This window comes from Vanessa cardui, chromosome 5, assembly GCF_905220365.1.
Source record: "Vanessa cardui chromosome 5, ilVanCard2.1, whole genome shotgun sequence".
Lineage (NCBI taxonomy): Eukaryota > Metazoa > Arthropoda > Insecta > Lepidoptera > Nymphalidae > Vanessa > Vanessa cardui.
Genome location: NC_061127.1, coordinates 13,806,281 through 13,820,872, shown reverse-complemented (window position 1 = coordinate 13,820,872; position 14,592 = coordinate 13,806,281). Strand labels below are relative to the sequence as shown.

Genomic DNA, 14,592 nt, shown 5'->3' with positions numbered 1-14,592 from the left:
TTATTATTAATAGTAAATAGAAAAAATTTATATACAAATTTATTGATCGCAAAAGTGACATATTTATTTTGATCACGTAAGCTCACCGTCTGTACGCGTATAGTGTGAAATTCAGAAAAGAGTAAAATTTCCGAAACGTCTTTAGAAACTGCACTTAACGTTCGAACGAACGTGATTTTCATCGACGAATTTCTCAAAACCGTATTTCAAGTTTTAGTGAAATCTTGAAACATGAAATCAGAGAATAATTATGAGCTGAAAATTGTGAAATATTTTATAATTTATTAGACAAAATCTGACGCAATGCGGGTCATGATATAGTATTACATCATTATATTCATTTTAAAGTATGTAATACGCTATCTCGTTATGCTGGCTTGGCTCATTGTTTGCCAAATAATGAGAAATTACAACGCACTCACGTTTAGATCGTAAATGACTTTCATTGTTAGTATTTGGGGCAATCTTGAAACAATTTTTTTTACAAGTTCTCATTAGAATACAGGTGATATCATGATGAAGCAGGATGTTGACCACAGAATTTCGTCCGATAGAAGATAGAAGAAGAAGATGGATTCGATAGAAGCGTCCGTGTAACTCCTTGCTCTTCCATACCTCCCTGCGGTTTTCAGTACTTAGTATTACAATTATTATTTCTTTTTATAAACATTAGTTATAAGGTTGGTTATGTAATACTAAAATTAAAATATAGACTATGTCTGAGACAAAATAAATAAATAAGAAATTATTTTGTCATATATTAATTCAAAAAGAAAAAGTAATAAGAAGAAGTAAAAATGAATGTTCTGTAATCTTCTTTTGTTTTTTTTTTTTTAATTCAATATTCACATTAATGACAACGAAACAATTATATTGCAATAATATCAAGATTAAACTAGTAATATTTTGTTAAATTGAGTTCGGACTCCAGTGTCTCAGTAATAGACAGGGCTTAAATATACATAAATATACATACATTTTTGAAATATAGTATTGTGATTAACGAAAATATGAATAAGGAATTATGTCTTTATATTAGAATAATGTTGGCATAAATAATACTTAACAAAATCATTTAATTCAATACAGTAATATACCGGAATTTGTATGTACTCCACATATTATTTATCCTGTTTGAAGGTCATCTTATTATACGCTCAATTTATGTTTTTTTTTTATAAATTTATTATTATTTTATATTGTTTGCAAATATAATATATACATAAGAGTATTAATTTATTATTTTGTATTAAAATTTCTGATTTTAAGAACTGCGATTCCAAACATCAAGGTAACAAGTAATTGGCTATTGATTGGTCGGATTTACTAGAACTTACTGAATATTGGATATCTACAAATTGCAACAAGTAAATATAATATTTTAAGTTTTATTTTTACATTGTTTCATATTTTGTGATTGGTGACATAAAATAATATTATTTTAATTTATTGAATACAGAGCAAACAGGCAGGTATTTAACTTCATGCAAAGTAACTAATATCTCCCACATAAAAGCCGTAGGGCTTCTACATGCGTTGCCATTTTTTTAGAAAGGAATAAGCTCGTTTCTTTAAAATTTTCATTCATTATTTTGAAGTCATGTCGATGGAAAGAAATTGACAGCGAAATTTCGTTCCACAGAGTAGCTGTACAAGGCGAAAAATGTCTATCAGCTTTTGAGGATATCGGAAATATATAAATTGAAGTCAATGAATCTATTAACAAGTAAGAAAACTGTGCTAAAAACTTTTGGATAAAAAATCGCTGACTTTTCAAAAAAGTGTAATATTTATAAAATTTTGTGGGGTTCAGAACAATATTTCCGATGGAAATAATGGAATTCTACATGGCTTAAGTTTTTAATAAAATAATAGGCTAAAATTTTTGGTTCATTAAATAACAATAAAATATATTCTTTCCATTCAATGACTTGTAGATCCATAGTAAACGGCAATACTAAAATGAAATTAAAAATTTTAATATCCCTATAACATAGTGGTTCACTCACCCTTCGGAACTTAATAAAACGTCAAAAATTTTTATTCAATATAGAAGTGATTACATTTACTTATTGACTGTCAAAAATCTACCTACGGCTCGGAATTTACCCAGATCTGAAGAACCGGCGAAAGAAACTTAGCGGGATATATTTACTTTTTTTTATAATTATATCATATACAATATACAATAATAATAAACATAATAGGAATCAACATCTTCCAGCCCATATCCCCATTTTACTTGGGGTCAGCACAGCATATCTTCCATACTTCTCTTTCTGATATCATCTCACAAGTAACATTCTTTCTAACCATATCTTCTTTCATACAATCCATCCCCTTCCAAGCTCAGCTGTGAGAAATGTACAGGCTGCTCATTTTGTAATGGCTAAGAAGCGTATTTTTTAACAAATAATTTTATGTTTTCAGACATTAAAGAACTAAAATGAAGGACTAAAATAATGTTGTATTCAAAATCAAAATATAAAGTCTATATATAGATCATTAGGGTTCACTTCGATTTCTTTAATATTTATCAATCTCAGTCTCAGTCATCCCCTTCCTTAGAGGAAGGGGATGACCAAAGAAACGATGGATCCATCCTCATTAATGCTCAAAAGCATTAGTGGATAAATAATGTTTGACTTCTGATTTTATTCCATGAACTCTCTGTATGATTTTGTTTTAATTATTCTATAACAGCGAACATAATTACCTAGACTTTCTTCTAATGTAAATTTCGACTTAAAGCTTCAACAAATTGATTCACCTTGAACTTGGAGCGATTTTGTTTGATTTAAAGTTAGTTTGAACTTTCGAAATGTTATCATGAAGTTTGATAAACGTTGATAAGCTAAGCGAAGTTGCTTCGGTACAAGCATAGTAATATATTGTGTTATAACTTCGCCTGTATGCTGTATATGTACTTAATTTGTATTTTTTAATATATATGTTATTGTTTTATGGCACATAATAATAATAATAACTCTATAGTACATAAATACGGGACAACATCACATACATTACTCTAATCCCAATGTTAGTAGCTAAAGCAATTGTGTTATGGAAAATCAGAATTAACGACGGTACCACAAACACCCAGACTCAAGACAACATATAAAACTAATGAATTTTCTACATCGACTCGGCCGGGAATCGAACCCGGGACCTCGGAGTGGCGTACCTATGAAAACCGGTGTACACACTACTCGACCACGGAGGTCGTCCACACATATCTTGTCGTCCACGTATATTAGTAACCTTATTGTACGTGATCATCCGTAAATTTTCATTGTCAAGGAATATAAACTATGTGGTACACTGTTAATTTGTGAGTTAGCCATGAGATTTAAACTTCAAAGCGAGACATAAGCTGTAAAGTGGATAATGACTTTACAATGCAGCGCTTAGGACCTTACTCTTTTGAGAATTAGTTTTTAAACATTTTCGCCCACGTTGCTCAAATACGATTTGGTGGCTATACATGTTAGTTTCGTAACGATCGGGGCAAAAATTTTACATGACGAAACATACGATAAAATAAGTTCTTATATATATTTGAGTGACCAACTAAAAAAAAACGCAAAGTAACAGCCTGTAAATTTCCCACCGCTGGGATAAGGCCTCCTCTTCCATTAAGGAGAGGGCTTGGAACATATTCCTTATTTTTTTGGAATAAGCGGATAATTAAGTAAAGTCCTTTCTTAATATATTTTCAGCACGATTGTTTTGATATCAAAACATTCACGAATCCACACCTCATACAACTCAAAGTCAGGTACATCATATCTTTACTCTACGGAAACCAACGTAAATAAGAAAATATGTATTACAATAGGTTACGTATACAGAGCATACGTACAAACATTATTCACAAATAAGTATTACTTACAACCGGAACATGCTCATAATTGAGGTTAGAGAGAGGTTACATTGTAGAGAGCTTCGGGCACAAACCTGCCAATTATAAATCGAACATAATAAACTCACTCTATTCGCAAGCTACACTACTAATGCAAGTCTGTTCCGGTTTCGTACGAAATTATACCTAGTTACCTAGTTTACCTATATATATATTGTTATACCTAGTTACCTAGAGTAAGAACTCTCATTTAATTAAGGAAATAATAATAATAACAAATCTTTTTTGAGATTGACACCTGTTTTAAGCAATTTTTTCTTAACAGGATTGAGTAGACCATAATTGGGAACAACAGAATTGTAAATCTGTTTATTTTAAAACAGAAACTATGCGAGTTTCTTGACATTTCTTCTCGCTGGAGGCTGTTTTCCGAAACGGTGGTACTTTATTGCAAAGTTTACTTAAATTAAATGCATTTTATTTCGATTTTGAATAGAGGCACTTTAAGTTACGCATTTTCTCGACGTAAATTGTACGCATCCGACATATTTATTCAAGCCAGCGTACCTTTTTAACGTAGCGCTTTTAGTGAAAACCAGCCGCTTCATTTTGGAGTTGGTTACGTGGTTCTAGCAACCATTGTTCCATATTTAAACATTGGCTCTCAGCAAAAAATTAATTAACCGGAGACTTATGTATATAAATATAAAAGTGACATATTTTAAATTTCTATTAACGATTGGCAATTTTAATTTATTTGGTTTTATTGTACTGTTTTTGATTTTGTACTGGGTTATATATTACTTTGTAATACAAGTTAGTTGTTAGATCGCTTTGATGCAATTTAACCCTTCGGGTGCCTGGTGGGTAAAACTTACATGGCGTGCCTGGTGGGTCTGTGGGACCCGGTAACAAAATGCTTGATTTTTACTTATTTCATTTGTCAGAACGCCAAATAATTTGTTTATGTTTATTTTAGAGCTGTTTAGTTATATGAATTAAAAATAAAATGAAACTAAAGTTCTTCAACAAAGTCACAATAAAAAAATTAAAAAGACTCTAATTTTACGTAATAAAAATAAACACTTATGTTTAAATCAACAATATTAAACTTTTTAATTGTGATCAACAATCAGACTTCACATTAATTTAAGGCACTAATTAATCAACTTACAAACTATTATATTTTTATCTAAAAGCAACAAAGGTATTGCTTATAACTAACCAGTATTTATGTGACAATTTTCGCAAACGAAAATTGCGTGTTCCAAGCAAATATGACTTGTGCAAGAGACACTGATGTATTTAGACTTGAGATCTTTTTGGCTAGGACATACATATCAATACATTTTTCTACCAGCATCATGTCTTTTGGGTGGTGGCTCTGAGGGTTCCCCTAAATGAGAGCTGATTCTCTTACGTAAAGTATTTGTAAGATTTTGTTTCTTTCAACTATTACGTCGTTTAGTCTGATTTGGAGCAGTCAATACCATGCCCATTTTTTATAAAGTTCCTTCTAGTTGTAATTGTATCAGAATTGTTTAACATATTACTAACTTTTGGTTTTATGCCAGTAGTGTTGAGAATCCAGAAATAATAATCAAGACCTTTATATATTGATCTGTGACCAAAATTACATAATGGCTGGGACATATAAATCACTTTCATTTGGTTGTGTATATGATATCACTGATATTTGGTTCGTTATAGACTTTTACTTCTTCCTTGTCATCATCAGAATTATGGGTCTGACTCACATTCACATTCATTAAAAATTACATCCTCATCTTCATTTTCTTTAAAATTTCTTCTCTAAAGCTTGGCGAATTTCATCATTTATTAATCGCCCAGCCATTATAACTGTATTCATATTTTTTCCACAAATAATTTACCACCCAATATAAATTAAAGAGCCAAAACAAAAATAATAGCTTTAAGATTAAAAGTTACGCCGCGTGCCTGGTTGGGTCCCTGAGACCCGAGCGCACACAAGATGCGTGTTGTTCGGATGGGTGTACATTGCGGACAGCGGAAGAGTAGTCAAAATAGCCGTTAGTTTGTATCGCGAAGCTACTCAGGAGTGCAGCGGGTTTGCTCAAAAAATTTAAAAGTTATCGTTGATTTTTTGAAGTGACGGGTCTGTCAGACCCACCAGGCACCCGAAGGGTTAAACAAGTTTTAATATCATTATTGATTAATTAACGTAAGATATACGCGTTGATTTAAAATTTACGGTATATTGGACATATTGATAAATATTAAAGAAATCGAAGTGAACCCTAATGATCTATATATAGATTTTATATTTTGATTTTGAATACAACATTATTTTAGTCCTTCATTTTAGTTCTTTAATGTCTGAAAACATAAAATTATTTGTTAAAAAATACGCTTCTTAGCCATTACAAAATGAGCAGCCTGTACATTTCTCACAGCTGAGCTAAGGACTTCTGTTCTTTGAAGGAGGAGGTTAGGAGCATATTCCACCACAATTCTTCAATGTCTCGTTGTACCCAACGATTCACATGTGGTAGAATGTCCTACTTTTTTTCTTCACTACTAAACGCGACTTGAAGTACAAACTCAAATTAAGGACATAAAAATTCAATTGTATTTGCGTGGGTTTGAATCAGCAATTATCGGTTAAGATGTACGGTGTACACGTTCTAGCCACTGGATATATATTTTATGATATGTAATAGTAATGACAAAGCTGTCAGAGAAAGAGATATTCTTTGCATAATACTTAATTAATCTATATATACATAAAACTAAAAAAAACTAAATTTTAACTTACTAAGTCTTATATATTTTTCTTACATATTTTGTTTAATAAGTTATTTTTGCTTATAAATTAATATCTACAAATTCTAGAACTAGTATGAACCCGATCGGAGTTCATATTCATAAATGATATTTTAATTATCCTAGGCTTGACTTTACAAAATGGAATGAAGCTTAATACCTATACCTATTAAATAAGTATGATATATGTATATTCACATATTCATATATGTATATACATATGTAAACATGAAAAAGCTATTAAATGGAATAATTATATGTTGGATGTTTGATTAACATAAACACGTTTGAACGGACGATGACGATAATTTAAATACTCAAAATGGCAGTACATATTTATTTTAAACATCGACTGCGAGAATATTTTCTGATGTTTAAGTTTTTGTTAATTTTTTTATCTGTGTTACTTCATTTCGCCGTAACTAAGAAATTTAATTCTACCGTTATACAGCAATATTAAGATATATACCAGTTTAAATGATGGATAACTATAGGAAATTATAGCTTAGATAAAATCTTGGTTGCCATAGTTGATGCTGTATCCGTCCAAGTCTAAGCGTGGTGATCACTTACCATCAGGTGACCCAATTTGCTAGCCTATTCAAAAAATTATGATGATTGTTTTTCTTACAAATTGGAGCACTAAATGGAAATGTCTTATTGTTTTTCGTAAAGTATTACTGACACAGATTCGTTCAAATATTAAGTCGGCTTTTTGTTCTAACTACTAATTTTTTATGAATAAATTTATTAAATAAATAAATAATTTATTATTGTTATAAAACTACTATTATCTATGTCATCTTTTTCGATATAATGGAATAATACAGTTTATATTTTTTAGAAAACAATTCTAATGATGTAACAATACAGCTACGTTCTACTACGAAATGCTACGAGCTTCTACGTAATGCTACGTTGTAGAATACAAATTGAAATTCGATTGATTTTAATACAATAAACGTTTAATTCAAAATTATATAAACGAGTATAACATCAAATATATTATAATTGATATACATAACTATAAACTGTTATGATAAGCTTTTTTCGTAAAATTTACCTATTTAAAATGTGTAAGCTGTATACAGTGTAAGCTGTATACAAGTGATTATAGTATAATTTCAATTCAAAATACTTATGATGAATTTACACGCGTATACAACCTCATTCATTAGAATAGTAATAACACAACATGATTAACGTTTTACAGGTTACCAGTTACAGAGCTTACAGAGCCGATTGATGGAAATATAAAGATTTAATAGTGTATACGTCAGTGTATGTTCCTTTGTTGAATTAACTGGTCTTGGTACAGCGCCAGTGCCAGACGTGCGTACGGACTGAATTAATAATATCAACTTGTAGAACGCCATGATTGATCGGTTAATTGGAATCTTCGACATGCACATTATATATTTAAAAGTCGCACAGATCATAAATAAATAAATAAATATGAAACAACATCACATACATTATTACTCTGATCCCAATGTAAGTAGCTAAAGCACTTGTGTTATGGAAAATCAGAAGTAACGACGGTACCACAAACACTCAGACCCAAGACAACATAGAAAACAAATGATAATCTACATTGACTCGGCTGGGAATCGAACCCAGGACCTCAGAGTGGCGGACCCATGAAAACCGGTGTACACACCACTCGACCACGGAGGTCGTCAAATCATGCTTCTTAAATAAATAATTAAAGCACATACCAGCATGTGTGATGGCTGCGTCATTAGGATCATATATTTCATCATCCACTGCGACCACAGCATACTCTCCGGCGGCCAGCAACCCTCGCCTTTGTAAGACGTTTACGAAGTCCACTAGCGCGATGTGCTCGCCGAGGAACACGTACACTGGAGAATAAAAATATTCTTAGAATTTATTTTGATGAACAAATTAAAATACTGTCTTTAGATTCGAGTTTTTAGGGTTCCGTAGTCTACTAAGAACTATAGTTTCGTCATGTCTGTCCGTCTGTCTGTCATGGCTCGTTCTCCGCCGTTTCTGCATCGATTGCCACGAAAATTGGTGGAGAGATGTACACTGATAATCCAAAAATTGGTTTTTAAAATTATAGATTATAGATACAAAAAAAGAAAAATTATTATTTTTCTTTTTTTGTGTCAAGCGGTCGGCCCATCTTATGGCTACGAAACCCTTTCATGTGCGTGTCTGACACGCTCTTGGCCGGTTTTATTGTATGATTATATGTACCTATATTTCGGTTAATGCCATATTTACAGCTCGTAACACGCCACTTGAAATTGTACTGAAATGTGCACATATTACAGAAAATCCGAAAATGCCCAATACGACGTTGAAATATCTTTATATAAATAAGTATTATCTATACTTATAATAAATCTGTAGGGAGGTCAGTTCTGTACATGAAATATTTTTCCAAAATAACTATCAGGGGGTGATCAGGGGTCGATACTGATGGCAAAAATGCAATCAGTAAAATTTTTGTCTGTCTGTCTGTCTGTCCATATAACCGTTATAGAAACAAAAACTACTCGACGGATTTTAACGAAACTTGGTACAATTATTTTTCATACTCCTGAGCTGGTTATAGTATACTTTTCATCACGCTACAGTCAATAGGAGCAGAGCAGTGAAGGGAAATGTCGGAAAAACGGGCGAAGTTACTCCATATTTAAGCTTCCATCGCGTGTACAACCTTAATGGTTAAAGCTACATAGAATCTTTTATGGTTGACTCACAATAACACGTGTCACTCCCGCTTAGTAGTTCGAAGCTTTCTGATTATATTTGTCTATTCCGTTTATATATATATATATTACTCTCTCAATTATACCAAATTAAAAAGTTAACAGTATTAACTATTCTATAAAAAAGAAGCATAGAAATCGGTATAAAAACACCAAATTTGTACATGAAATACGCTAATAATAAAGCTATCGCATGTGAATACTTAATCTATACTACTATATAAATCTCTAGAGTCTGTCTGAACACTTATTTTTATCTTAATTCGTCATAAGTATTCTTTTTATGATTGACTGACATAATTTTTACCATTTTTGACAATTTGTCTATCTGTATGTTCTGCTATAACTCGAGAACAGATGCACCGATCTTTATAAAAATTGGTATACAGGAAGAACATGTGCATGCGCAAATGATAGGCTATCTATATACAAAAGTGGATGTAGATAATGAAACTATTTGATCGATCATTAATATTAAATTAATAAAGAGATTATGCTATCCCCATTGATGTAACTCGCAACCAGGTAGCACTGCGATATAAATATATATCTATACCGTTCAACCGATTGTCATGAAAATTAGTACGTATAAGTATTATTTCACGGACAAAGTGATTATTTCATCCATATCATTAAAAATGACCAACAGATGGCCCTTACGAGTATTATGATGCATTTCTATGACGATCAACCGATAAGTATAAAATATTAAAGAAATATGAAAATCGTTGATCATCATTGAATCAAATAATTTATATAAATAGAAACCACCATGTCAATGAAGAAAAAAAAATCGGAACATCAGCAATATATGCGCAGCGTTATCAAAAAGAGCTACGAAAACAACACACCAACAAGACATACGTTTAGAAACAAATAGAATCCGAATTTTACCTTGAGAGTTGCCAAAACAGTTAGTCAACGTAATGATCAAGTTCCAGATCTTCGAACAAGCATCTTCATCAAGAGATACTGAAAAACCTGACGAGAGAGCCCAACGACTGGATGATCAATGATTAAAATAGACTAAGTCAAGAACTAGAACCAATCTCAATAAATCCCGATGTGATCATTGGTTCATTGAATATAGTATGCCCATATTGTCACGCTATGATGTTTAAAATAAACTGCTGATATAGGGCTACTCCACTGGCAAAATGTATTTACTACAACTGGTTGAAGCACCAGAACCTCTTCTTATGTACGTTACGGGAACTACTGAGGAGTCTGAATATTTCCTTAAGCACATTAGAAATTACAATTCTTGCTTTGAAATGACATCATTTCGAGCAACAAATATTGTACAATACAATAATTTGCCGTCTACGTTTAAAGTGTATCATATAATTGATTCACTTCTTCCAGTATCTAAATAAAATCTCCAGTTTCTGGACATTTATTCCATGCTAGAAAAAGATTGATCTTCGATGTATGTTCATTACCATAACTAATCGAGAAATCATCGCTAAAATTAGGACTAAAATAAATGTTTAGTTCATGATTATAACAGTTTTAAAAAGTGAAACTAGGTGCTTTAGAAGGTGAAACAACAAATGATTCAAAGTCACTATCAATGCAGATAGAACGCCATTGAATGCAGAGCATGAAAGGCGTTTTAATGCTGCCGTAGCTCCTGAAGTCACAGCTGTAGTGGTCGGTACAGAAATTACAAAACGAGGTATTGTTATCACCAAGCGACACAAAAACAATCAAGGTTTCGCTGAAACACATCAATCGTATGACAATTATTACGATTACCCAATCTCGGACTGTATCAAAATATTCTGTTCATGTTATCCATTGTTGACATGTACGCTATGGTCGAGAACGAACGATTAAACTACATTCGATTCAACCAATCAAAACTCTGGCTGCAAAAAGTAGCTGCTGATATTAGACAAAGATCTTCGTACAGTGGAAGTCCAAGACATATGCACGAATATGCTCAGGATGCTTTGACGTACGTTCGCAAGTATTGACAAGGTTATAGATGTAATAACATCGATATTCGAAAGAACCGGATAAAGGAGGACGTGTTGGTTTCATGCAAACTTTTACAAACTATAGAAATTTAATTAAAAATTTTATCGTACCTACATATATAACATCGTATAAGTTTATGGGTGTTATGACCAATCTGCAGCCTATAGAGAACATCATTGAAAAAGATGAAATAGATGACGAATATTAAATAATTTTTTTTTTTAGAATTTGATTAGATCTCGCATGTCTTTTTTTTTCTGCGACTAATGCCCAGCGAAGCGGGCGGGTACAGCTAGTTAACAATAAGCCCTTAAATATATACAAATATGAATTAAAACTAGTAGTTTGAATAGTTAATTTACTTTTTTATTTAAATTAATTGGGCGAATGAAATCACTCTAAATCTGAGTTTTAAGAAAGAATGAGTAGGCATATATTACCATTCTTTAATTAAAATGATAAAAAGAATAACATGCACAATTATGCAAGGCACTGAGGGTCTGTTCAAGCTCTGCTGGGTAGGCGCCATGTATGTACTTATCAATTATTGTACCATCCAACACCGGAATTCTAATTTGTAGGGTGTTTTGCCAATAATTACAAGTCACGAAGGACATCATCTTAATTCCTAATGCCTGTGTGATTTTATGTGTGATTTGTATCGAATGTTTTGACAACCGACTTCAAAAAAAGAAGATGGTAATCTATTCGATTTATTTTTTATATTAAATCAGAACTTTTTCAGTTATGAGCTAATTTGTAAGTAAAATAAGCAATTAATTTTATTTCTTAGTGTATTATTTAAATTCAATTTTGAACACTTTAACGTAGAAGGGTGCTTCTTTGGGCGTGAATTGGTCCATAGCATAATTATTTAAAATAGTAATAAAAAGTAATTACTGAGTATCTTCTCCGTAAAGCCTACAATCGAAACGGTGGAAACATTCAATTTATTTTACTGAAACGTGACGATTAAAATACTTTTATGAACGTATCTTAATACAAAAATTTTATCGATAATAAGTATACTCATATACATAACAATATAATACAGTTATAGTGAAATATTTTCGAGATTTTTAATACAGAATTTACTTTGACATAGTTCTTTATACGAAATAAAGCTATAAATATTTTGGGCTTAAAATAAATAACACTACAATATCAATCTACCGTGAAGCGAAACAGTATGAGAAGTTATTCAACGAGATTTTAAATCGAGCTCCGTTTTAAAAAATATATATACGTATATTATAACGAATTTATTATAAAGAATTTCGCAAAAGGAACTAAAATCAAAGTTTCAGACAGACATAGGCTGTTTTTAAAATAATCATATTCATTAATATAAGAAACATAATCATCATATATGTATATAATTTAATATAATATATTTGCAAGGTATTGTTTGGCTTGCTACATGTTCTATAATGTAAAGAATGCATTAATAATGAAACATATTCAAATTAATGAATGTAGAAAGAAATCTGTTTATGTGTAATACGGACGACAGCACATATTTAACAGAACAAGTGAGAAGTATACCATATCAAAATATATCAAGATAGAAACCTGACTTAATAAATTAAAATCATTTTAACAGTTATTATACAGATCTAATTGTAGATTCTATCGACAAGAAACAAGAAGGAGCTTAATCTTATTCAACGTTGAATCTACAAAGTAATGTCAATCAAATAGAATAAATCATTAATAAACTGACATCTTTTTCAACATTTTTTAAATGTTGAAAAAGAGTAACTTCTGAGTTTCTTGCCGGTTCTTCTCGGTAGAATCTACTTTCCGAACCGGTGGTAGCTTCACTTAATTTTTAAATGACGATTCAAAAGTGCTTGTAAAAGCCCACTTGAATAAAGAATATTTTGATTTGATTTGAATATTTTTAAAACTACGACATAATATTTCATTAAATCAGGCATTTCCTAATAATAGTTTATCTGTGCAAATTCTTTTTTTATTTGTCTAAAACTACTCTTAAATTTCAAGGCGAATTTCGTGTTCTTCAGATAATGTTTTAATTCTCAGTAGTTCGTACAAAGTTTCGGTTTTTAGTAAACATTTGTATTAGACATTTATTAACATTCTAGATTATATTGTTCTCGTGGAACCATTGTTTTATATAGTTAGGATGGTTTTCCAGTACAAAATCGCATGACATCGCATGACTATACAATTTAGGTCAACTGAAAAAAATGATTCCCTACTGTATTGAATGTTGTTATATATTTTATTACAGAATTAGTACAGGGCCCAGATGAGAACCTTGTGGTACACCAGAATAAGCCATATGGTAACATATACTTTATATTAATAACTGGTATATTTATATTAGCTGTGCCGGTGACTTCGTACGCGTTTGAACTCATCAAAAAAATTATTGTTGTAACCTAAGTTACATCTTATTTCAGCAAATATTTATCAGTTTCGTTAAATAGGTCAGCTGTCCCAGATATGAGATGTAACAAATAGAACGACGGATGGACAAAAACTGAAAAAATATATTATTTTGGTATAAGTACATACGGATTTAGTAAAAAGCTGTTCTTGTTCTGTTTCTATTACTAATAAACACTTCATTTTATTTTTATTACATGTATAGTTAAAAATATGATCGTCAGGAAAATATGCGATGGTGGTATTATAAAAGTTATAGATTTTTGTAGACAACCTTTGTGCATAGTATTTAACATATAATTATTGGTTTTGGTGGTATTTGTTTGTAAATGAACACTTAAAGCACGTTAATACGTTTAAACTTTGGCAATATACGCTATTCATTAATACATAAATTTGACTTTAACCACCATTGTACTACACTTTATTAGATAATGAACGAGCTCGTTCATTAATACCAGCTGTTAACCAATACGTGTGCAACATTGATGGAATTCAATGCAAAATAATTTAAAAAACACGAGCGTATAATTGAGCGTTAAAAATAGAAAACAATTTTTTGCTATCACACGTTTTGGCAATAACTATTTTAGGACATTTTCCACGTAGATTTTTGTTTAATGTTTTTTTTTTTTATGTTTAGCAAATTAGTGGAACATTTATTGATTGATATTCCATTTTTGTACACATGCTTATTAAATATACTATTTGTTACGAAATACCATTACCTGAATAACCTTTTTTGGTACAGAAGGCAAGTGACCAATCATATTACATTATTCA

At 31.1% G+C, this 14,592-nt stretch overlaps 1 protein-coding gene across 1 annotated transcript in view; it reads right to left on the bottom strand.

The window, feature by feature from the left end:
* Window positions 1-14,592, bottom strand: part of LOC124529733 (guanylate cyclase 32E-like) — a 218,043-nt gene that overhangs the window by 108,561 nt on the left and 94,890 nt on the right. Inside the window, exon 6 of the mRNA XM_047103629.1 lies at window positions 8,386-8,532. Coding sequence (XP_046959585.1) covers window positions 8,386-8,532 — 147 coding nt within the window. The remainder of the gene's footprint in view (window positions 1-8,385; window positions 8,533-14,592) is intronic.